The sequence below is a fragment of the Rhyacophila brunnea genome, unplaced genomic scaffold, assembly GCF_057557595.1.
Source record: "Rhyacophila brunnea isolate RB1 unplaced genomic scaffold, BYU_Rbru_1.0 scaffold_1, whole genome shotgun sequence".
Classification (NCBI taxonomy): Eukaryota; Metazoa; Arthropoda; class Insecta; order Trichoptera; family Rhyacophilidae; genus Rhyacophila; species Rhyacophila brunnea.
Window position 1 is genome coordinate 48,983,356 of NW_028232751.1, and position 26,909 is coordinate 49,010,264.

At 33.5% G+C, this 26,909-nt stretch overlaps 1 protein-coding gene across 1 annotated transcript in view; it reads right to left on the reverse strand.

Moving 5' to 3' along the window:
* Window positions 1-26,909, reverse strand: part of Dhc16F (Dynein heavy chain at 16F) — a 108,120-nt gene that overhangs the window by 54,863 nt on the left and 26,348 nt on the right. Inside the window, exons 19-36 of the mRNA XM_085945780.1 lie at window positions 26,531-26,677; window positions 25,966-26,216; window positions 24,249-24,541; window positions 21,761-21,920; window positions 20,816-20,961; window positions 20,498-20,649; window positions 18,128-18,320; window positions 16,398-16,537; window positions 14,943-15,128; window positions 14,463-14,618; window positions 13,737-13,964; window positions 10,475-10,692; window positions 8,877-9,085; window positions 7,426-7,538; window positions 6,350-6,492; window positions 4,394-4,586; window positions 2,586-2,809; window positions 968-1,223 (exon numbers count right to left, since the gene is read on the reverse strand). Coding sequence (XP_085801906.1) covers window positions 968-1,223; window positions 2,586-2,809; window positions 4,394-4,586; window positions 6,350-6,492; window positions 7,426-7,538; window positions 8,877-9,085; window positions 10,475-10,692; window positions 13,737-13,964; window positions 14,463-14,618; window positions 14,943-15,128; window positions 16,398-16,537; window positions 18,128-18,320; window positions 20,498-20,649; window positions 20,816-20,961; window positions 21,761-21,920; window positions 24,249-24,541; window positions 25,966-26,216; window positions 26,531-26,677 — 3,408 coding nt within the window. The remainder of the gene's footprint in view (window positions 1-967; window positions 1,224-2,585; window positions 2,810-4,393; window positions 4,587-6,349; window positions 6,493-7,425; window positions 7,539-8,876; window positions 9,086-10,474; window positions 10,693-13,736; window positions 13,965-14,462; window positions 14,619-14,942; window positions 15,129-16,397; window positions 16,538-18,127; window positions 18,321-20,497; window positions 20,650-20,815; window positions 20,962-21,760; window positions 21,921-24,248; window positions 24,542-25,965; window positions 26,217-26,530; window positions 26,678-26,909) is intronic.

Sequence of the window (26,909 nt, forward strand, 5' to 3'; positions counted from 1 at the left end):
GTAACCAACAAATAAAAGTATACTCGAACAGAAAATAAATTTGTGTACAGGGAAATAAAATAATGTCTGGAAAAGGTTAAATTAAAATACTTATTAATATTAGTTGCCCGATTTCTAGGATGTTCTATGTCACTTTCAGTCAAATTCTCAGGAGAGCAATTTGATAGTTCACATTGAAATAATTATTGCACAACCTATCTATATTAAAAACTGCACATATAAGAATAACTTATTTTTGATATTATCGACAAATTCGTTCATAATTTTTGTATTCTGACTTATAGGTTAAATAGAGTTCTAGAAATAGAACAAAATAGCAATAAAAAGTCATTGAAATACCTGAAAATCAGGCAGCAATTTTCTCAAAGTATGTTTGGTGACATAGTGGTGATGGTGTGATAATGAGGATGTGAACTGAAGTCTGATGATGGTGTGTTTATTTGCGGTTTGATAGAAGGACAGTGATACAGTAGTAAAATATAACAGAGGGGTAGGTATTATTGTCCGAGGCACAAAGTTCTCTAGCAAGATACGATTTTGAGTGAGTTTACGAAGTGAGAAGATCGAGAGAGCTATTGGTAGTGAATATTACAAGTGAGACGTTTGTTCAATCATTCTAGGCTTTTTATTTAACCCAACACGGTTAAATAAATGCTTTCATAAGTATTCCAGGCATTTAGTTAGAAAAACATTTTTATGAGATAAACATAATGTTACTGAGGTGAAAAGTGCTTACTTGCAAGAAGTTGACTGTATCTGTGAATTTTGTATTAAAACAAATGTATGTTATGAACAACTTTTTTTTTTTTGCTTTTTCACCGAGTCACCATTATTTAAAACTGCTGACGGCTTTTGAACCATTAAATAAATAAATTATATTAATTTTATCACACAGATCCGTTGACAGCCACACAATAATATGATATTGAATATTGTTACAATCTAAAAGAACATTCAAAAGTATTACATATAACATTTCTTTCAAGTGAGTCATGTCGGTGATTTCTTCGTAAACGCGAGTTTCCTTGGACGCTCCGTAATTGAGAAAGTCCCCAAACAACAGTACAGGAAATTCTTCGAGAGTGGAACCGGATGAAATTTCAACGATCTCCTGACCGAATTGGTTTCGGCAAATTCCACTCATTATGTGGAAAAATATTCTTTTATCCTCGGTGTTTATAAGGCGATCTTGAAAAACTCGAAGACTCTCATGATAGAATAGTCTATATCAATCAGAAAACATTACATTCATTTCATTATACTACAACCATCATGGACGAGGCGACGAGGCGCTGAAAAGGCTTAATTACATTGGCAGAAACGCAGATCCAACCAGATCCAACGATCCACGCCGACCGTCGTGACCACTGATCAACGTCTTTACACTATAATCAATTACACCGATTTGATCGCGTTGGTCCTTGCTTTTGATTGGTTTAAAATAAACATAGTGTTGCTATTATTAAAAATATAGTTTGACCGAAAACTATTTCTTCGGTAGATTGGTGGCTACACTGAACAGTTTTCCCTCGCAATTCTACGTCAAAACTCAGCTGTCAAACCTAACTTCTCAGCTTTGGATATTTTCGTACGTTCTCGGCAATCTTCGCTTGAATCTTCGTGAATCGTGGTAGACGGAAATAGGATTGGTTCTAATTTGCTCACGATCGTTCAAGATCCCGGAAAACCATAGATAATAGATTTTAACAATCATGGCATACGCAATCTACCAATGTAATTGAGCGTAAGTAGATATCAGGCGACATAAGAGCGGAAGTCAGTGGCACCGCTTGGCTGTGGACTTTCCGAACTCCATTGCGAGATGTATACGGCATTAGAAAATCCATTATAATCAAAGTTAAATAACAACCCTCCCGTCCACCGTTCAAAAAATGATAATAAACATTAATATATTTTCCAAATGGACCACCTCATATGCCATTTCTCTGTGTGTACACCTGGGTACATAATATATATTAGGGCTATTTTTGAAAACTTTAATTTAATTAACTTCACTTGTATTATATACGTATCAATAAGATAATATCGTGGGGTTGCTGCCAAAAGTTGGTATGTCGATAATTTAGGTATTTAGAGTTAATAATAGATTGTGTCTGTATAAAAATATGTATGCTATAAAAAAATTCAAGGTCATCCGATATGTAGAACTTGCACATAAATCACAAATGAATTACCATTATGCCTGATTTTAGAGGGCATTTCAAACTTAAAATTGCAATTACTCCAAGATCAGACTTACTAACCTTTGGCCACGATATAATATACAGAATATAATATAGAAAATTATACATTATTGTTTATTCTTTTTTTTTTTTAAATATTACAGAAACTAATACATTAAATTATTTATGCTTCTCTACATAATGATATCAAATAGGTACCTACCATGTACCTGACTTATTTTAATTTTACATGACTATATATTTTATTGAAATATTCCTTTTATTTTTTAATATATCTTCTTTTTAATCATTTATTTTCCTAACGTCCTAACCGAAAACCTATCCATAAAAGTCCTTATGATGATACACAATATTATTATGACAATGATAGTAAAATCATACCTCAATATTGACATGGGTTCTCTATAAGTCATTGAATCTGCTTGCAATATACCTTGCATACATTTCGACAGATCTCTTAAGTTAAAAACGTAATGGGATTTTTCAGGAGTCGGTAAAAATTTTGTAATAATTTTGCCGTATAAATCCACCGATGCATTCACAATTTTGTTCCCCAGAGACGACACTTCAGGCATAAAATCCACCAAATAGCCGTTCAGTATCGACTAAAATAGAGAAAATATTAAATTATATACTGTATTTTAAATTATATACTGTATTTTAAATAAACAAAAATCCCAATTATAAGTTTCTCTAAAATTATTTATCATTGATTTAACTATCATAATGAAATGCATTATAACAATATTTTAACAACTAGATTCTAATGGATTCAAGCTCTGTACTATTCCATTTAAGTTGTTTCTCGCGACCCTGGTTTCGCCTTTCGGCATCTTCAAGCGTCGTGTACACTCACCAAAGGCAAACACACACTGACAACGAACAATCTTAACTTTACCTTATATAGTAAATCGATACAATAGAGTAGGTAAAAACTCCATTACCTACCTATCTAGTCAGAGGTTACAAAAAAAAAAAATACAACACACAAATTATGAATAGTTGAAGTGTTAGTAAAAAACCTAATTAGTAAAAACCCTATCTTATTAATAACAATACACTGGATAGCATATTATTATATTGAATCGTCAAACCTAATAATAGGTCATTATTCTTTATAAACAATAGAATACTACAATCGAGAGGTGTAAATCGTCAATTCTAAGAAAAATAATTAATGTAGTTAACTAATGAGATATTAGTCTTTAATAATACTCTTACATGGTACCTACTTTTATAACATTATTTTTTTTAAATATACACATATACAGTGTGTTTGCCTTTGGTGAGTGTACACGACGCCAGAAGATGCCGAAAAGCGAAACCCGGGTCGCGAGAAACGAGTTAAATGGAATAGTACAGAGCTTGAATCCATTAGAATTTAAATTCAAATTCCATCAAGTTCCTTTGGTCGAAAGTATTAATATTAACAACTAGAATTCTAGATTCTTAGAATTTAGGATTATATAATTAGTGGAGGTCGTTATTAAAATACCAACTCATTGTAAAATATTTACAAATGATATTATATCATTTATAACTATTACAAAATTGTTGCTTCACCATTAGGTATATTATATTTTGCTTAGAAGTTACAAAAACAATTATTTTTTGGTTTGTAGAATTTAAATAATCTGTCAAAAACTTGTTTGAGGATTTTTTTACTTGCTAATCATTTTGAACAACAATTATTCACATCAAACAGTTGGCACGATAGACTCGTTGTGCCTGATATCGTCAAGTGATTTAATAATAAATCTGATTAAATAATCTATTTTAAATCCAAAATATTTTTGTTTTGACAGCCACAAAATAGGCCTGCGGAGTTTTGGCTCGAAGCTTTATGTATGGCCGTCTTAAATAATAATTAGCCGTGCACATGCGCAACAAGCGTTGAAATACAAAAAGATTGATGACAAACATGAATCGGTAAGTTAATTCTACAATTATGAGCTAAATAAATAATTTGCACCTACAGTAGCCGAGTTGGTAGAGGGGCAGTTTATGAAGCTGTGGGCCACAGTTTTGATCTCGCGACTGAGCAAAAAAAATACTTACTACCTACTATTAAAAAGTCAGAGTTAATACAACATCCAATCAAGGGGGCTCATATGTAAACATGGTTTAAAAAACCGACATTAATTGTGAAAGTTGGTTAAAACTATGCTTAACAAAAATTTCCTTTTTACTTTAAATATGACTTTTAACGTATCGTCATTAGGCGCCGTAATATGGAGCATGGCAAAATGTCTAGTAAACCGAGGGGTGAGGACGTTTCTTCCACCTCCAGGTGGGGCGCAAGCTGTCGCAAGAGTCAGATCCTGAATATCTTTCCAAAACAGTATATCCCTATCATAGAATCCTCCAAAGTCCAGTAGTTGTCTGTAAAATAATGTCATTGGCAAAATTAAACCATAAAATTAATTTCGAACACATACATAATGATATCGTGACTGCTAAGCTAAAGTAACGATAATTTGCATCATTACAAGGCATTATAGTAATTTGATAAAAAAATACAAGTTATATTTTCTTTAAATAATTTTCATCAGTTAACATTATTAAAAATACTACGTCATGGAATAACTTTTAATGACACACTTTTGGGACGCTGAAGTATTCTAAAAATCACATTATAGGCAAATTTCAAAATTCAAACACCCTTTCGACTTGGAATCATATATATTAAAGTTGACAATAATGAATATTTGGCACAAAACAGATTAATAAATATAATTCCGATAGGCTACACCCAATACACTACGTTTTGACGCAGGGTTTTGAATGTGTGAGTGTGCTATGAAAATGCACTACACATTATAGATGTTCGATAGTGTGTGTTGCAACCTTTAAATACACCAATATTGAATGAGCGTCAGCGCATAAACCGAGACCAGTTGTCAGAACGAAAGCCAAGCGTATTCTTAACACGTGTTTAAGTTATGCCATATTCTCTCACACTAGAGATCGGTTGCCTGTTACTCCGCACCCGTTAAGTATTTCAGTTCCCATTATTAACAGTGTTCCCTGGTATTTGCAGATACACTTGTGTATTAGAGTGTGTAATATAATGGGATACTGTTTGTTTAATGTTATGTAACACGGGATTTTTTAAACAAAAAAAAATATTATTATATAATGTCATGCACGCCGCGCTGGCGGCCAGTAAGTCTACATACATTTTATAAACCTATTTATATATAAGTTTTAATAGTGATAATATCTGATAATAAATTATATGGATATAAGTCCCACATCACACGACATTTTCTCCCAAATTAGCTAGTCCTCAATATTGTATTGACAACAAAAATAGATATAGATACATATAAAACTGTGTTGGACCAAAATTAAATTATTTTTTCACAAAGAGTCCAAAACGAGGGTTAAATATTTTATTAGATAAATAAATCATTGGTCATTGTTGTAGAGCCCATTGTTTTAAAAAAAATATTATTTTTCGATTGCATATTTCCTTCAAATTATTACCATTAATTTCAATATGCAACAATCATCATTTTCCACTAACAGTTTACCATATTGGATTCGAAGTATGAGCAATAACCAGCACTATCATCGAAATTCACAGTTTCGTATCATGGCTTGACTATAGTAGTCTTGATCCTTAGGAATGTATGTTTTGTATCTGTTGAGAATGTCACACCAAAAACAGATGAAAACTTACACTGATCGTAATTAAATAATGTGGAATAAGTATTGTATATTATTGCCTTGTATTTAAATAACTATACGTATTTCCATTGATATCGATGGTTGACACTAATATTGTCATTGATAAATGACGTCAATATTGTAAAAGTAACAATCGTCACGTCTTGTTCTCCATGGCTGCTTTTCGCATCTCCTAAAACTAAAATAAAAAACACCCCAATATAACCTAGCATATACACATACCCTGTGTATCCAGGACATCGACTGTATTACCTTTTTAGATTTCCATAATTATCCGCTACCTCAGATACACACTTGAACGACACTTACCAGTTTTTGAGGTAAAATTTCATGTCAATGTTTCATGTCTCCGTGGTTCAAAGGTCTCGAGCTCCGTGGTCATAAAATATATTTGGAGATTCTTTAGAGATTTTTGACACGTGACTATAGTTGTTGTTCTGTTTTTAACATACCTCAATAATTCTATAGTTGACTGTGATCCATACATGTCTAATTTTGGCATATTAACATCGTCAATAAATACCAACATCTGTTTCCCAAAGGGTGGTCCTAAAACTGTTCGCTTTCGTTTATCTAAACGCGATTCAATGATTTCCTAAAAATATCCAAGATAAACTCCATTATATTCACTATGTTATGTGCAATCAAAGATATTGAATAAATATTTTGTATACGAAGAAATATCGTAATCATATGAAAGTTAAGAAAAGAGATTTGAGAGACTGGATTACTAGTTTTCATAGAAATTGTCAAGAGTCAAAAATGCGTTTATTTTTGTTCCATAAAAATGACACTAAAGTCATGTTGGGTTAAGTTGCTTTGTAAATTTGCTTCAGCGATTTCGGTAGAAACGCCAAAATTTTCATATATAGATGCTACTCCAACATCTTTATAATATGCAATCATTTCAGTAATTATAACGAGTTTTCTTTGGTAAAGCACATTAAGAGACATTTTCCTATGGGTATACAATATAGGTCTTCCGCCTCTATAAAGTGCGTTAACAGGTTACAACTTAGGTTATTTGCCGAAAAATAATATAAGACGAAATCAATAAAGTTCTGGTTTTCTGCAAAGCAGAAAATTGTCACTTAAGCGTCAAATATATTATGATGCACGTCGCGTACTATCACTTGACATCACAGTATCGTTTTTCTTGGTGTCTCATGTCTCATGTTTTTTGCTTTTAGCGGTTGGCACTATGTATTTTATATAAGAATGTTGTCTATTATCTATATTCTGCAAGTTGGGTTCTGTTCAAAATATTATCTATGGATGCAACATCGCAAGTAATTTTAACGTACGCACACAACAACTATTAAAATTAATTGAAAGCATATATTAGTGATGGCGCTCTAAATCATTAAATTTACAGAGATGGTGATCGTTCAAAATATTCTGCAAAATGACGAAACCATAGACTAAATTTGTCGCCGTGACAGCATGACAGTACGCGACGTGCATCATAATGTAATTGAAGCATTACGCTCTTTAAACTTAGTAAAGCCGATAATAAAATACATTTTACCTGTGTTCTGCCACTATTTGTTTGGGCCGAAAAGTTTAACGTGAAATGCAAAAATGTCTCAGATTCACTGAGAATTTTTAAAACAGCTTTAGTTATAACTGATTTACCGACACCTGAAAATAAAGCATTGTATCAAAAAATCTTAGAAGATTGATGATTTATGAATTATTATGTTATATTATGAATTGCTAAAAAATAATGAATACAAGAAAAAACCGCTGCGTTGCAAAAACACAACTGACATAAAGCATGTCTTTGATTCTGTCCAAAAAGTCAAATTCAACTGTTTTTGTTTTCATGAACATATTATGCTTAACAGATAGGTACAGCTCATAATTTATATTATAAAACTAATTTATTGCTAGTAGCAGATTCTCATAAAGAATCTAAGAGGTATCTTATATACTGAAAATGAGTATCTTGGTATCAAAGTGGGACAAACGCCACCTCCCACTAAATTCAGGTTTTAACTGATTATGGTAGTGCAAGTGATGCTCTTTTTAAAAAATCCACCAAAAGTATCAAAAACGGTAGTTTTCATAGAGATTTTTGAGTTTAAAGTTGGCATGTTATATGAAAAACGGACACTTTTCACACATGTTTGTGAGTCTCCTGTAAAATTTTGTAAATGGCTTATGTCCCACTTTTATACCAAGGTACTCAAATGTCCATAATAATATATTCTGTCTTAGAGCGTATCGCATTAAAATATAATATGTATTGTTTCACTGATACGATATACAGTTTTTTATGTATAATATCTGCGTTAGATTAAACAGAATCATAGTTTGAAAGAGCACTGGGCCATATAGGTACACGTGGTGAGGATCAGTGACGTCCCGTGGGGGTAGGCAGATTGAGGATAATCATTGGGTATATATAGAAATAGTTAGGTACCTAAGCTTGGTAATAATGTAAATATCTTTCTATTAAAAAAAACACCTCACTGGTAGGAAACAAAATGTAATAATAAACATAAAAGGTTTAACAGTACTGTAATTTTAATGTGAGTTTCGCGATGTCTAGTATACTTCCGCTGTCCTTGGACGTCACGCCCTTGATGACCAGCAATGATACGTGCAGATTTTCGAATTATATATGAATTATAGGTAGGTAGGTACATACGTACCTAATTAATTTATCCAAATAATTTTGGACTCGCAATATTGTAAATTAGGTTTAGTGGTATATATTATGTTAGTAATGTATCCATTTAACATATTTCTTAGATAGTCGAATCATGAAAGGATGATAAAAAATACTGTATAAAAAATGGGGCGGCATTTTGGCGCTGCCTAGGGGCGGAATTTCGTCTAGAGACGTCACTGGTGAGGATCTTCTCTGATCATTTTTACACGAACAATTCGGCCAATTTTTTATGTTATCAAACGTACCCAATCAGTAATTTGGTCGCAGGATGGGAAGTTACACCGTGTATAAAACATTTTTACCTGTATTGCCTGTTAGCATGATAGGTTTCTTTGTTTTTATCAAACATTCCATGATATAGCCGTAGCGGACAGTGTCAATCGTTGGTACTAGGATGTCAAAAAACGGCTCGTTTGGATCATATGTGTAAGAAGGGACAAGTATATCCCAAGGTTCGTAACATCTAGCTCTTGTGTTTACGAATACGTTCCATAGATTTTCCGGTAAAAATCTGAAATAACAAGAACGTTATATTTTTATAATATTATGCACTTTGCCATTTTGATCGTCATCTCCGTATATTATGTCCCCATATCCAAATCGTCCTTGAAATGAATAGGTACTTAATTTACAACGTCTAGTATGTGGATCCTGTAATTTTTCTTATTGTTTATTATGACGATATTTACCACCTCCCCAAACTTCAAACTAAACATAAAGAAGTCTTTAAAATTAAGAATAAATATCGCTCAAACTCAGAAATTACTAAAAATATTTATTATTAAATATTAATATGTTTTATTTTTGATAGGTAGGTAATTGATATCAAGGTATTTTAATGTCAAAATAGCTTATGTGTTGTGTTCGAGGTTAAAATGATTTTCGTTCTTTGTTTTTCAGTTGAAATGGGTAAAAAAAACCTTGTTGACAACAGTAGTCTATATAAATAAAAATAAATGTTTGTTTGTCTGTCCCGTATGCGTTCCTATGCCATTCATCCGATTGCGATGAAACTTTCGTCAGTTGTTGTGCGCACACCCGCGAACGTTTCTGTATTAATAAAACTATCTTTTTTTTATTCTTCTTCATTCTATCTTATTCTATTCGTATGCATTCCTATACCAAATTTGGAAAATCTAACATGGACACCTGTATGTGGCCTAGTCACGCGTTGGAAAATCTTCTGATTTATTCGTGTAGGTACGCACCAGAGAGAAAAACAAAAAATATTATGTATCCATAAGCACTTCAATAAACAGAATTAAAACACAAACACTCTCTTACTTTGGGTGGCATTGCAACGCATGCTGGGTACTCGCTAATTCATTATAAAAAGCAGTAGTATTTTTGTCGCTTCAACATGTGAAAAAGTGTTACGAGAATTTTATAGTTTTTGTATAATTTTTTTTCCTGACCATGTCCAATCCTAATAAGATCATTATGGGCTTCCACAAAATGGAGGTTTGTATTAACAGATTTTATTTTGACAAGAAATGGATGTCAGCCACTTGCCCAACCTATTCGGCCCATACTCTGACTCATACACAAACTAAAAAACAATATGTGTACTTACCAGACCCAGGATTAAGCCCCGCGGAGATTGTGGGTGATATAATTTATTTTTACAAGTACGGACATTTATTGTTATTTTTTGGTTTAGTGGTTTTCGTTTATTCTTATCTTATTGAGTACGCAACTATTTGTCACTGCAATTAATAGCGATGTGTGGTTAATAATTTTTTTATTTTATTTTCTTTAATTTATTACCAGATGACTGTTAAATCTAAGTAGGCACGGAATACAAGTAAAACCTAAATAAATGACTTAAGTATCACTAGCTTATTATAATTTTAGGGACACTGATTTATGTCATTGAGATATGATTAAAGATAAATCTTACGTGGAACTAATCGTTTCTTCAAACTGATTTTTTATGAAAACTTCAAACTTGCTGCGGTCGTCATCTTGTAGATTGCCTCCAATTGACCACGTATAAGAAAATAAAAAACATTGAAATATGTAAATTTTCAACGATTCTATATCCGTCACTTTATCTTCTGTGTTTGAGAGAAGCGACTCAAGAATACGACAAAGCATTTCAGCCTTACTAAGATCCACCTGAGGAAATAGAAAAAGATTTTCAAGACACAGGATATGCATTTTTTTTTAATTAAAGTCTACAAATAAATAAATAATAATTTATAAGTTAATTGGACATAGAAAATAGATATCAAGAATTCAACAATAGCAATGTCAATATGATTATAAACCAAGGCCTGAACAAAAACGGACCATAGTATGCATTCAGCACGCTTATATCTCCGCACTATGCGGTAGAGTAAAATAGAATTTCTACGGCTGAATTAAATATTTTTTTCTTAGCGTCGCCGGTAAAAATGGATTAGACTGATTACATTCATTTTAAAACTGCGAGCACATGTTGCTGAAATTTATTGTTTTTGTGTTAATATAAAGATAATGGTAATTATTTTAGTAGTAGAGCATATTGTTATATATGTTGTGTTTAAATTTGGTAGCCATACTGGGAAGCAACACGATGGTATAACGTTGCATCAGTGACGCCCCTAGACAAAATGCCGCCCTATTTTTATACAGTATTTTTTATCATCCTTTCATGACTCCAATATCTATGAAATGTGTTGTATGGATACATTACTAACAAAATATATTCCACTAAATATGAGAATAAAGCTAATAACTATGTTAGATACTTATCCAAAATCACCAGAAGTCTGCGGTTCTATTTGGTAGATATATCTGACACAATTGGTTTATACCATTTAGAAATATACAGATTTATAATTTTCACACCATTTTTAGTATGCTATTATTGTACAACATAATATAAACGAAATAATTTAACTATTTCTATATAATATATAGAAATATACCAAATGATTCTCCTTGATTTAACACCCTTCCAGTAACTGCGCCCCCAGGCGACGCTCAATCTGCCTACCCCCACGGGACGTCACCGAGTTGCATAGTTAGTTGATAATAATAAAATTAAGGTTCTACTGTGCGTTATAGTACGCAAGAAACACGGCTTCATTTTGTCGAAAAATAGGCGATCTCTATATATCATTACTCTGAGTTATGAAGTTATGAGTTATGATATTATGCAGTTAGCACAGATTAAAGTGGCAGTAGGTAATCAGTAGTACAATTTATATATAGTCATAGAGACAGAGTGTAGAGGTTTACCCAACTCTACAACCGACGTATTATTGTCTGTGGTCATTTGTATAGCACAGACAATAATACTAAGCGGAAATGAGAGTTAACAAATCAGTCGCATTTTCGGCCTAGAACTTATCTGTACAGTCAAATATTCACGCGCGACTCCGTGAACATCAAATTCAATGAAAATCACAATGTGAATATTACGTTAACTAAATTCAATTTCAGTGTCACAACCCGATAATGCCGTGTACAATCCAAAATGTTTTACCACAATATAAAACAAACAATGTCAACGCTGTGTCTTATTTCTATTGTGCCCCGAACATTATAATATCGCACACACGACGCAACCTTCTGCATACAATTAATAGATGTTGGATCCTCACAACCAACAACAAAAGATCCAATATCTATAAAAGTAATGACAATAAATCCCTCTATCAAAACCCCGTCAGACATAAACTCCCCCGTTAATAACCCCCGTTTGCTAATCTCTCCCATTTGACTTGCCATTTACGCCGCGTCCCATTCCTACTCCAAGATACTTTTTAGAATATCTAAATTTCAATGACCAACACTTGAGGTAGGAGACGTAGACTCTCAAAAAAAATCAAAGATTCTTGAAATCAGTTTCATCTTATTATAGTATCATTATTAACACAATTAAAATGTAGTTAATACATTCTCTTCGATTAGTGATGTACAAATCGCGGCCCATGGGCCATCACCAAATTTATCATTGAATACGACAAAATGCTAATTTCCTATATACGAAGCTCGATTTTGCAATTACATAATATGTACATAATGCAAAGTTAAGCGTGATTGGAGTAGTCATTGACCCTTCTTTTAAATAGGCTGTGCGCCACTCTTTTAGATGAAGGTAAAAGTAAGATTTTTTAAAAATAAATTTCTAAGTAAGTTTGTTTGATTTCCGTTTCCTACTTGGGCCCGAGTGAGATGGGCATATAAAATATACAAAGTTTGTTCGTTCAAATTGCATTTCCTGCAAATTCCAATTTTTGAATTTTCACGTTAGATCAAGAAAAAGTTTGCATATTATTTGGAATTCGACTTAGAAATTAGGTGTCAGAATTGTTTTCATCTTAGAACTATATATAGATATTTTAATATTGAAGAATATATTTTTTATTGTTTTGTTAAGTAAAATAAATATATATCGACCGATGAAGCGACATCGTGCGAAGCCGGGTACTTCAACTAGTAAATTATAATTTCAATCCTCATCGATTCATATACAGCACAGGTTCTCAAGCTTATTTCGACCACCGCCCACTTTGAGATTTAAAAAAAAATCTAGTGCCCCCATATTTTTTAACTTACCTTTTTACATTACCATCTCTTGCGTATCTTAAAAACAGTTATTGCAAATATAATTTTTAAACATGCATTATTATATGGATATGATAGATAGGGTGTGACCCATATCCTATTTCTGAGATCAAAGAATGTTTCAATGAGAGGAAATAAAACTCATACTTAATCATATTTAGAAGTATTTTTATTAACATTAAAAGAAGGCTTAGAATTTAAAATTATCTAACGTGAAGGATGAATCTTCGGATGGGGATGGGATCGCCGCGATCGACCGAATTTTTTTTTTTGAAAAACCTTGGACTACGTACATGAAATATAAAGCTGCATCCAATTTAACCGTCTATACGGGACTCCAAGCATCCGAGTAGTAAATCGTATCTCAAGTGGTGTCGTGTCTAGATTCCGTCGGATTTTTATAAATAGAATTTGTCTGCCGTCGCCCCTCTAGATTTCCTTAACGCCCCCTAATTTTCATTGAGCCTTCTACTGCCCCCCTGAAAGCCTCCAGCGGCCACAATGGGGCGTTATCGCCCACTTTGAGAAAGACTGACATAGAGTATCGAAAATACAGATATGTAAGCATTTTTATTTAATTAAATAGTTTAATTGAAAAACCACACCTGATCGATTCCGCAATGACAGTGTTTCGTGACGAAGACAAAGCCGTCGTCAATGTGCGTAAACAAGGTGTATATGTATATCTTTGTTTCTCTGGTGACGATGTTGTTGATCGGCAAACCGGCGAGCCACGTTTGCACGATGGGATACCAACGTATCTCGCTGGGGTCAATGTAGACCATCCCACACCGAGACACGGTGGCTGGCGATGCCTGCGCTAGGTCCGCCACCTGAAAAAGTTTGTCGGACATGTTGCAATACTGTTATTGAAAGCGCTCCGTCCTCTCACGCGTCTACATAATAATTATTAGAACGTCTCTTCTGTCAGTTTACACTACATTCTGGACACTGACGTGACAGTCATAATAATATACGTGTATTATAGACGTCGTAGTCTAATAATAAAAAAAAATCGCCTGCGGTGCTATTTTACTTTACCATTATTTTTTACATTTTAATATAGGTATGTGGTTGTGATGAAATTTTTGAATATTGTGTGGCAATACCCCACAATACCATAATTCAATAGGAAGTAATAAATAAAATACAAACATCGCTAAAATTACACTGAAGACGCTTGATTTTACTTCGAATCCTATTTGGAAAACGCTACTGTAGAGCATCACACTGCCTTTAACTTTGGCGATAGATAAGAGGGCCCGCCAAAGATCCTAGCCTGGGGGCCCGCTTCAGGATGTGGGGGCCATGTTTACAACAAACCAACGTACCTCAAATATCATGTGTATGTATGGAGTGAGCTTAATCCTCTCCGAATTGGCTAAACATAACATTTTGTTATCGTCTAAAACCGTATTCATATTCTCGATCCAAACTGCATCGACTGGTCCATCGCATATGATCCATTGGTGATCGTTTTGCTGACACTGGAATATAGGCACATCGTAATATTAATAATTTAGGTACCCGGGGCAACGCATCCTAAGTCTGGTTCCATGAATAAACAGAACATGAAGAAACAAAACGGTGACAAAACAGAACTATGACATTTCAAAAAAATATAACATGTAATATTGAAATTGTAATATCTCTATAAAATATAAAATGTTGTATAGATTTTTAATACCACAAGTTTTCAATAGAGAGATTTTCAAGAACAAAAAACATGTGTGTCTGCCCTCGGTGGAAGCATTTATAATATCTATCGAAAAAGTTCTACATTTATATCAGACAAACTGATGCCTATTTACCTGCACTGCTCTTCTTAAAGCAATCGCCAACAGACCGTCTTTCCACTCCAATGTGATATTATTCACTTCTCCATATAATTCACCCATCGTCAAAGATTTAGGGTTCATTGTATATTTGTGAACAATTTGCGAATATGGATCCAGGTCGCCCTGTTCACACAGATCTCCCAAAGTATCCCCTAAAACCTGCGCAAAGATCCAATAATATTGTTTAAATATTTTAATTAAGTAGTTTTAGTAATTTAATAATTAATTAGTTTAATATTGTTTAAATAGAATGTAATAAGTACGCGGAAAAGCTATCGTCTGTGTAGATCGACCTTTTGATACATCAATGGGCAGTATGACCTTCGTTATTTTTCTCTAGTCAATCACTTCAAACACTTTCGAATCTTTTTATAGGGCACAGGCCATCAAGCCAGCACATTGAGGTATTCCCGCACTTCGTTTTTATTGAGGCGCTTTTTGGTGTTTGTTCATCTATTCATCCTATCGCAGGCGTTGTTGGGTATTGATGGATCTAATGACACCAGGGACATCAAAGAGCTTGCAAGACTCACATAATGAAAGAACCGGAGGCCAAAGACTAATATTTTACACTCAAACACGCTTAGATTCTAGAAATCACTGACATTATTTATGTAGCACAATCACCACAATTGAGTAATCATATTTACGTTTACTTTTAAATATATAATTACAAATTTATATACTTATATCCTTTGAAGTGGCGCCAGATATTTCAATTTAGAACTAAATTTTTGAGGATTTTCAAAACAAATGAATGCAGCATTTTCTGTCATTCGCATTATGCACTAGCAAGCTATACCATGGCCCCCACAAGGAGGGGAGGCTGACAGGGCGCTAGCCTCCTGGGGGTCCGGGCTCGGGAGGGGCCCGGTGAGGTCAGTCGACCAGATAAGTGAGATAAACACACAGAAAAAATTTGCTTTAATAGTAAAAAAAGTCACATGCGGCGCTATTTTCCTTCAATAATTTTATTACTTAAAATTATGTGGTTATGTGATAAAATTTTTAATTGTGTATTGACACTCGACAACTTCTTAATTCAAATGGACGTAAGTATTAAAATATACAACAAAAAACACTAAATATACACATTATATACCGCGTACACCATTTGGAAAACGCTACTGTAGAACATCACACTGCCTTTATCCTTAGAGATAGGTAGAGGAGAGGGGGGCCCGCAAAAGATCCTAGCATGGGGCCCGGTTCAGGATGTGGGGGCCATGCTATACAATAATCTCATGTAAAAATTAGTTAATAATCGTAATAAGTCTACGATGATGGTGATCCACTTTTATGTAATATTGAATTCACTACCAATTAGCAAATTCTACACCACATTAATTCCTGTCACAGGGAGCAGTAGGTAGATACTAGGCAACTAGTGTTTTATTATGTCTATAATTTTATTTAAATCATAAAAACCCTTAGAATGGTAGTCTTTCCCCCGCCCGTAGGTCCAACTAACATCACTCCCCACCGGACGATCATAGTCTCATGGAGTTGAATAACCTTTTGGAATTGACTCTTCTCTTTCTGAAGATTTTTCCGTAAGACTACTGCCTCTAAAAATATAATATATAATGTTATTTTTTTAAAATCACCCAGTTCTACTGTCGTATAAACTAGAGGAACTTTTTTAGTTGCACTAGGCCGTTAGTGGTGCAATACGAATTAAGTGATACGACGACTCATGATTAAATTGAAAACGACTTTCTCACAGGCAATACTTCAGTTGAGGCATGGTCTAAAAATATCGTGACTAGGCGATGTGCGGATTGTGCAAACGACGCGTGCCAAACGAAATATAATTTGTCATAAAAATTCAACATGCGTCCGTTTAATGTTATGTTTTTTGTTATATTAGTAATAATAATAGTATATTCATTTACATGTTTTCCTTTTCAAGTACATAGTAAAGTTTTTTAGTCATCTTTACACGATTTATGAATATATTCCTCCGACGCCATGACAAAACAAATTGACGTGCTCACACCTCGACCGTCGGTCAATTTCATCGCACCTGCTGTTGAAAATTATTTGCCGTTTCACTGATGTATGCTCTTAATGGAATAAAAATAGGAATTGTTAAACCTCACTGAAATCATATCAACTGATTGTAGGTACATACTTTTTACATTTTTAAGACTCTATTCCATTCACATGGTGTGATCGATGCATTGGAAATGCCTAGTTTAAGTGAATTAAGATATATTTAATAAACATAAGCGAGTAGTAAAAAATGCAGCTTCTTCCATAGTATTGATTGAAAAATGAATCTGCCGTGATACAAAGATACGATATGATATAAACGGTCGTCTCATGAACTATTATTGAAATCAGTGACGTCCCATAGGGGCAGCACATTATAAAGGGCGGCAAATGAAGAAAAGAATGCGAATATTACAACTTTTGATAGCAGTGGCGGTTTTACGTGAAGCAGACGATGCCGTCGCTTTCGTTAGAAAGTGTCAATACTTGGTTAAAACAATAACGGAAGCATACAAAATTCTGGTGACCCATTCTATGTATGTGTTGTAAAATTCAATGGTAATTTATCTTACAGGCAAATTTTTCACAAGAGGGCCTCCAAACCTGTCAGTTCCTCAGAACTCCGTGTACCTACTTAAAAATATCGTTGTTTGAGAGTATGTTTCGTGGAAAAGCTCTAATCCTCAGTAGATATGTATTTTTTCAAAAGACTTTTGTTGCACTTGAAAAAAAATAGATAGGTAGGTACCTGACAAATGTGCATACAATTTGAGACTAAAAATGAAAGGGGGCGGCATTCTAAGTCGCCATAAGGGCAGGGCGGCACTTTGTACAGGGATGTCACTGATTGAATAACTTAGAAACAATAAAAATAAATATTGATTGTATAATCAGGACTTCAAACCGTTATTTTTTTTTCATTTCGGTTTTCGTTCCGGTTCATGTAAAAAAATATAAATCGGTTCGGTTCAGATCCAGTGTTTAATTTTCAAATGTTTCTAAGACCCAAGATGTAATACGTGTAACCCATATGACAACTGAAGTGGGGGAAATGATCATGTTAACGCGCGTGTTTGAACATGTACCGAAATGAAAATTCGATATTTTTCCCGGTTTTCGTTTCAGTTCCAGTTCCAGTTCGAAGGCCTTGTTATAATGCTTACCAATCACTTCTTCCATTCTCTTGTAATCTTTTAGGGGGAGTTCAAGTCCAGGGAAAAGGTCCCCAAGAATTCCACCGAACAGTAATGCATCTTCGGCTAAAAATTTAGGAAGATTGCTGTCTCTTAGTGCGCACATCAGCGTTACTTCTTCGTATTGATCAGGGCTCGCCCGCTTGAGCGCACCAGCCATCACCTTGTAAATAATAAAGTCATATATAAAAAAAATTATATTACATTAGTTGAAGCCTTCAAGGGAATCCTTCTGTCATTGTCCATCCTTAACCGCGGATTCAAATGTATGGTCAGATAAAATATAATTTGAGAATACGACAAATTCATTACTTAGATAAAATCATTATAAAGCATCAAATCTCCAACAAGCAACCAGGATATTCTCTCATTCCCCCTTCACATGTATCCTTAAAATGCAGGTATCACTTTCCTATAAAATTCCATATACTAGAACAGGGATGGCGAACCTATGGCACGAGAGATGATTTTGCATGACACGCGAATGGTTCATTTTGAAGAGAAAAGAAATTATTTACTAGTTTATATATATTTAAAAAGTTTTTTATTAAAGAAATACAAATAAATATCTACGTACTAACATAGATATTTATTTAAATTAAAAAAAGTAATGACGACATAGCCATGCGTATTTTCATCGGTTTCACCAATCGATGCGCAAGCGGAACGACGAAATTCAAATCGCATTGTATGAAAAATAGCATTCATTTCCATTTCAAGAATAATTATTACGTTTAATGTAAATATGCAATTATTGCATATGTCGGTCCTTAGGATCGGGTGATTAAAAATAAAAATATCCAATCAATAAACCTTATGAAATTAATTATCGGCAGTAATTCAAATATAATGACTTCTTGTTATTTTGCCTCAAACATAATATCTAAAAATGGAAAACCGTTCAGTGATGGAGAATATAATAATATGAAAGAAGAGGCTTTCAATGCTTCCGCGATCTCTTTAAAGAATTTGAAAACAAGGAAAAAAATATTCAAAGAATAAAAGATATGCCTTCAGCTAGAAATACGATGGAAGATAGAATATCAAGAACTCAATTGTAATTTTTTATAATAGTACATATTCTTAAAAACAATTTTTTAGAAAACTTTAAAAACATTATTTTTCACCATGAAAAACTGCTTGGCACGTCAGATGGTCGAAAAATATTATTTAGGAAATTTTGGCACGCGTACGTCAAGAGGTTCGTCATCCCTGTACTAGAATTTAATTTTTTATATAGCTTTCCCGTTTCGCGTGTATTTGTGACGGATATCTTTGTAATGAGCACTGGTGAGGGCTGCATGGGCTCATCAACAGAAAAAAATCACACCGTAGAATTTAGTATCTACATCGAAATTCATATCAAGGACCAGCGTTGCAAACTTGGTGTAATTAATGAAAAATACGGACTTGGCGTGATATGGCGTTAATCTAACATTTCCAACACAGCAATCATCTTAAAATTTATCATAACCATCATTATCACACCAAATTGGCTTGGAAACCAACAGATAATAAACAAATTTGGTAGCCGAATTATTAGTTACGAAACAATAAACTCTTCTTCAAACTTTTTTATCCTTTTTATCAGTTACAACAATTACATTGCTGTGAGCTAATATAATAAAATGTATTCATTTACATATACATGGATAAGAAAACACACTACGTATATTGTATGTTATTAGTACATAAAATGCCTTCCATTCATGTAAATCACAGGTTCTCAAACTTATTTCGACCACCGCCCACTTAGAAATTTAAAAAAAATCTAGTCCTAAAATCCTAATTTCAACCAAAACGCCATTTTGGTCATGATGCATGAAATAAAAAGCGGAAACGAGACTAATTCAAGCGCAAGCGACTCTAGTTTTTTCGTCTATACGGGTCTCCAAGCATTTAAGCCTAAAATCGCATCTCAAGAATTTCGGATAGGGATCGACAGAAAAATTTTGTATGAAATAATATCATAAATTACAGACAATTTTATTTAATTAACTTAACCATGGACTACGTACATGAAAATATTCAGCTGCATATACATTATTACATGCGAAAGCGACTCTAATTTAATCGTCTATACGGGACTCCAAGCATTCGAGTGGTAAATCGCATCTCAAGTGGTGTCGTGTCTAGATTACGTCGGATTTGTTTGCCGTCGCCCCTCTAGATTTCCTTAACGCCCCCTAATTTTCTTTGAGTCTTCTACTGCCCCCCTGAAAGCCTCCAGCGCCCACTTTGAGAAAGGCTGATGTAAATGAAGATATTATATCCACGTTGTATAGGTCATGTTATACTATAATTAATATTGTAGTGGAAATTTAATTATGATTGTTTTACCAGCACGCTTTTCACGGCTCTCATGCCGAAGTCATAGTGGTCTTGCTGGGAGAGTTGCTCACTACAAAGTTTATACAGCTGCACCATCTTTTTCGAGAGTTTTCTGGACGATTCAAAACCCTCAGAGTATAAGATTACTTCTGCTATTAAACCTACAAAGAAAGATTTATTATAATCGTTGATTTGTAATCAAATTAATTTAATTACAGTATCGCTGTAACTTTACTAAGTTACATTAAATATATGACTACTTGTTTAAGTATAACGTGAAAACATTATGATTTACGATACAAGCATTATAATTGTTATATTACATACCATAGTCAGGCACCATCATTGATATTGGCCTAAATACTGACTTCAAGTTGTCAGGTAGTTCTGTACGTCCTGCGTATCCTGGATTCATCGTAATGAACGTGGCACAAGTCGGAACTAGTTTTATTTCACGGCCTTCAAACATAAACCTTAAAATACATTATTCATCATTAATGAGGCGCCTACATTATAATATGTTCCATACAGCAAGAATACGAGACACCTACTATTTTTTTTTTTGGACGTAATTTTTTGGAATGAAGAACCAAAAAGAAAGCTCTAGGTTCTGACCGTAATTTTAAATATTCAATTTGAGAGGAAAAAATAAAGTGCTAAAATAGTCAACTTTGATTATGGGATGAAATTTTTATGATGCGGAAAAACCACTTCGATGGAAAGCGAAAAAACCCTCTTTGAGTCGCACCGGAAAGAGTTGTCCGTATACCAATGAGAATAAAAAATGACGCGTTGTTCGTGGAGATAAAACTAAAACATTTCTGTTGATATTGATTGGTAACAAATATCTGATAATAACACTGCCATCACCTACATTTAAATAATTCAGAATTATATATAAATATTATAAACGATATCATGATATTTATTATTTAATTATCTACATATTTTCTCATGTCATTCACTTGTTTTCCGGTGGTTTTTTTTGTAAATGTTTTATTTAGACATGAATTGGATCACACTGCTATAGCGCCTTTGGTTTCCAACACAACATTAATTCACGGTGACCTGTAATACTGCCAACTTCATACGTACAATTTTTCGGACACGTAAGTTCGGTTCAAGAGTGAGAATTATTATAGTCATCATTTTTAGATCCTAAAATTCTCTGCTCGTGGGCGTAGAGGGACATATTATATGGTGTATTATCAAAATGTAGCTATCGACAATATAATATTAAAAACTCAAACAAAGTACGTAATGTCTACTGACCTAATGTTTTTAGCCATTTTAGCATTCCTTATAACTATCAATTGCTGTGCTATCACCGACAGTACTTCAATATTTATTCTATTAAACTCATCAAAACAGCACCAAGCGCCAGACTGCACCAGGCCGGAGAAAAATCTTCCCATCATTTTATAGTCCAAACCTTCAAAAAAGATACATAATCACATATTGTAACCGCAGAATTGGCAAAGTGATAATTGAAATTCATTGTGCGTTGACCAATAATTTCACCATTAATAACATTTAATATCAGTAGCGTGAGGTCCATTGATGCTAGGGTTTGCAATACCGAATTAAAATGTCAATACCGGTTTTTCGTTATTTCTTATTGAATACCGGTATTTATTAAACATTAAAAAAACAGAAGTAGGTGCTTATCAATAATAATATAACTTTTAAAATCTTTTAAAAATATTATTTTATAGCAAAAACCTACATACTTACCTACCTACAATTATTGTGTTGATATTTAAAAATATGTATTGGTCATAATTGTAGAACTAGTGACTTATTACAAATAATTTGAATATATTGATAATTTTAACTAAAACCCTCAAAAGTTCATCAAGTGCAAACAAGTCCGGCTGCAGGAAATGCTTCTTAAATTCAATAATTATAGAATAATAAATTGAACATTTTTGTCACGGATGTTTTCTATTTCGAAATAATATTATGATAATTATTCATCGCGACAATTACTTATATAAATATATTTGATGAAAATTGTTTTATTATTTTTTCATGATGGATTCACTCAATTTGTTTGCATTTTAACAGCACATAACTTATAATATTTTCAAAAAACGTGAGTTTAATACCGAAAATTCTGGTATTTTAGATTTTAAAAACCGGTATTTCGGTTTCACCATTACTTGAATCTTTAATGGTTGATTAAAATCGTTCATTTTTTACGTACATTATTAAGTATTTATTTTTTTGAAAAACGCAGTGAAAGAGTTAATTATAACGTTGGATTTTTCACACCTTCTATACAAACAGTAGGTACCGTAATGCATGGCCCCCACAAGGGGGTGCTGACAGGGCTCTAGCCTGGGGGCCCGGCGTGGCGAGTCGACCAGTTAGATTTACACATGGCACAAATTTATTCTAATATTTTTAAAAAGTCACATGCGGAGCGGAGCTACTTTACTTCAAGACTGTTGAATAAGTATTTTAAATATGTGGTTGTGCGTTGCAATTGAAAGTGATATGACGATTGATATTCCTAAATGATAATTGTCGTGTACAATTTGGGAAATACTACTCTAGAGCATAGTTTCTTAAGTGTACCTAGAAACCCATTTGAAGTGTGGTTGTATTGTATTTCGACAATTGTTTCAAAAATAGTGTAAATATAAATATTTATTATTTTATTCCAATGTTGAAAAACCGCAAAACATTTTTTGATTTTTTTGTGGTTCGCGGATGTAAAAAGGTTAAGAAACATTGCTGTAGAGCAGTGGTTCTTAACCGGTGCACCGCTAGCTTATTGCAAGTGCACCGCGAAAAAAATGATAAAAGCAGAAAAATCCGCGAAATAGTGAAAACCGAAAAAGTCCTTCGCGAAATTATTAAAGCCGATGAAGTGATTTAGATTTTGCCGAATCGATCACACGCGTCTTCTCTGTTAGCCTCACATGTGCATTTCTGAAATCTGCAAAATCCTACAAGCTCAGTTTATCACATTAATTGATTTTCACATCAAATAAATTCCATTTTGTCAAGGGTAATTTTAGTTACAGTTTTTCCATAATCTACTTATTTTTCTTTTTGATATTTTTTTTACTGTTAAGTCATCTGTTTAATTTGTAATAAAAGTTATATCCGCACCCTTTTCTTTGTTTTCTGACCGTTTGATTTTGATGCACCCTTAGACTAAAGATACATCTAGACGTCATCCATTGCATTGCTAAATGAAGCTGCGTGCCGTGCGTTTGGTTTGTGGGCGAGCGAACGCATTCGTATACAAATGTTCGAGACCATAGACAATTTCGCTAGTGCTCGCACTAGAGGCTCAGAATTAAAATATATTTTTTTACGTTATATAGTATTTTTAAGCGGTCAAAATGCAACCATACCCGTAAAAATATCCATATTTTAAGTTATTTTAAAGAAACACGGTCGCTTGATAGGGTGCACCGCATTTTTTTCTTATTATCAAAAGTGCACCGTGACTTCAAAAAGGTTAAGAACCACTGCTGTAGAGCATCACACTGCCCTTTACTTGAGCGATAGGTAGGTGGGCTCGCCAAAGATGTAGGGGCCATGCCGTAATGTAATCTAAGAAATTAATGTTAATACCACTCTGCAATTAAAATATTTTTCATCTGCCCTCAATAGTCCCACGAAAGTCATTTTCTGTGAACTGCATATTTTATATCCCCCCCCCCCCATAGAAATAGATAAGGAAAGGAGATCTGGATAATATGTGTAGGTACTTACTTAATTAATATAAGTTTTATAATAATACCTTCTGAGCAGTTAAATACGACGCACTGCACGGCGAGAGATTTCGCCAGATCTTTTGTCGTCTCCGTCTTTCCCGTCCCGGCTGGGCCGGAAGGGGCCCCACCCAGGTCCAGCTGAAGCGCGCCCATTAAACATAGATAACATCTGTCTGTAAGCGGTGTGATGACCAGCACACCCCCTGCACCGATATATTCGTAGCCATATACTTGGCAGGCGCTGGACATGCGTGCAACACAATTTTCTATTTCGTCATCCCAATAATACCGGATCATCTTCAGCCATTCAAATGCGTCACTGTTGAACAAGTGGAGATAATATTTTATCTAGTTGCAACGATATTACTACGCTCGAACGTCGGAGTATAGGGTAGGTACAAGGTCATGCAATTTTTACAACGTTTTTACTAGGTCGTATTCTTGTTTGTCCGGTGGTTGTTTATCCAGTACAAACTTTCCGACTAGCTAAACATTTAAACTTTTAGAATACATCAGAACACGATGCCAATGCATTCTTTTAATACTTCGTTACCTTACTTTGAAAAGGTTCTAATTGCACTTGACAATGTTTTGGGCTATCAGCGTTTAAAATTTGGAATGGTCATATATTCAATATAAAAAGATATGTAGGTAGAACTCCGGCATACTGCTAATTCCCATATTTGGCAATAGTTGACTCCGAAATGAACGTATATGATAGAATATGGCTAATGGAACCTTTTCACACCAAAAAGTCATTTTAGGCCAAAATGTCAGTTAGAACCTTTTCAAAGTAAGGTAACGACTTTTAGACATCTTTAAGTAGAATTGAATTCATTTTCAGTTAATTCTGTTTTGAATGAAAAGTTATTTCGGAAGAAATCCGTAAAAAGTAAAACATTATTATTGGTTGCTAGGGGTCTGGGGTCCTAGCAACTAAATTATTAATATAAACGTGCGTTACTATGGAATGTTAAATATACTGAAATGTCAAAATGACATTTCAGTAAGTATTCTATATTAATTATTCTGTATTTATATTAAGTACAAAAATTTTTGATCGTTTAAGTTAGTCAAGTCAAGTTTATATGTTCAACAGAAAATTTAAAAACGTTTTAAGTATATAAAAAGTTCTTTTTATCTTGTAATTATTATGTTCTATGCTTAAATAGAACGTGGCGCGAAAATGTTATATAGCGATATAACGAGCAATACTTATAACGAGCAAATTCAGTCGGTCCCATCTTCCTCGTAATAACCAAGTGCGACTGTATTGATAAAAATTCAGTTCAAAATTTATTACGATTGCAAATTTTAAATTTCTTTTAACAGAAAGAAGCTTCTTTCCTTGGGTAAATTCAGTGAGTAGGCTTATATAGATAAAAGTTTACACCAAATAATAGGTAACCAAACAAGGTATAATAAATAATAAAATATTATCGTTAATCAGCGCTCTCAGACTTTTTTTATGTATCACTACACTACTTCATGTTCTTGCATACAACCAGTTAAAACTATAATATTTATTTAATAATATATTTAATAATAATAATATATTTAATAATAATAATATATATAATATATAATAAGTCATTTTGTTGATTATTGAATTCTCATGATTTGGTATTTTCATTCAGTGAGATCACATTGTAAATGTCAGGATAAGCTTTTTAAAAATAAATAAAATGTAAAATCAATTAAAAAAAGCTTATTAATTATTGATATTGTGAGATAGATACTTACGGATGTTGAACTTTCTTTAATTTCATATTCGAAATTGTATCTCTCGCATGGACATCAATGGTGATCAAAGCACAGAGTATCCTCCGAAATAGTGTAGTCAAATCGCCCCTCGTCAATTCAGCAAGATCATTTAAATCAGCGATGCATTGATTTTCAAAATCGGTCAGTTTCTCATCAATTTCTGTAGGATTGGATTCCAGAATTTCATGAACTCTTTTGGCCCACATGATCTGTGATACAGTCAGCACGATCTGTCCATGAAATGAATAAACTACGTATGTAGTAAATTTATTTTCAAACGTAGGTAACTATCAATTCAGTGAAAATGATAGTAATATACCGTGGTTTTATGGAGAAATTTCTAGGATAGTGGAGAAGTAAACCATTATTTTGAAAAGTTACAGTTGTTATACACAGATGGTACTAAGCTAACTGATGGATAATGGATAATTTTCGCATAACTTTACTATCAAATAGTTTTATGTCGATTTACTCAATTTTGCCACCAATTATATTAGATTTGGTGGCGATGTGGTTCTATGATAATAGGCACAGCCATACTAACCTGATTTGGATGTCGGGTTATCCATTTTGTCCTTGGAGTCTGTAAGTAATCTGCTAACGACAGTTTCATACATTTTTTTACAGCAGCAAACATTGCCTCTTGCACTTTGTATAACCAGTCTTCTACGTTACCACGAGCTTTCAGACCCTATTATTTGTAACAAATGTCATTACATTACATTTCGAATTCAATGGAATTTATTTTACACATGGTAAATTTTACAAATTATCAAGGCGTCATAAAAAACTAAGAAATAGGTAACAGTATTAAAAATAAATTTACACCGAACTACAATGAATGAGCTAACTATAATATAGTAGATCATGTTATTGAATTTATAAAACAACGTCCTCCTAAACCCATCCTCACGAAGCGATTT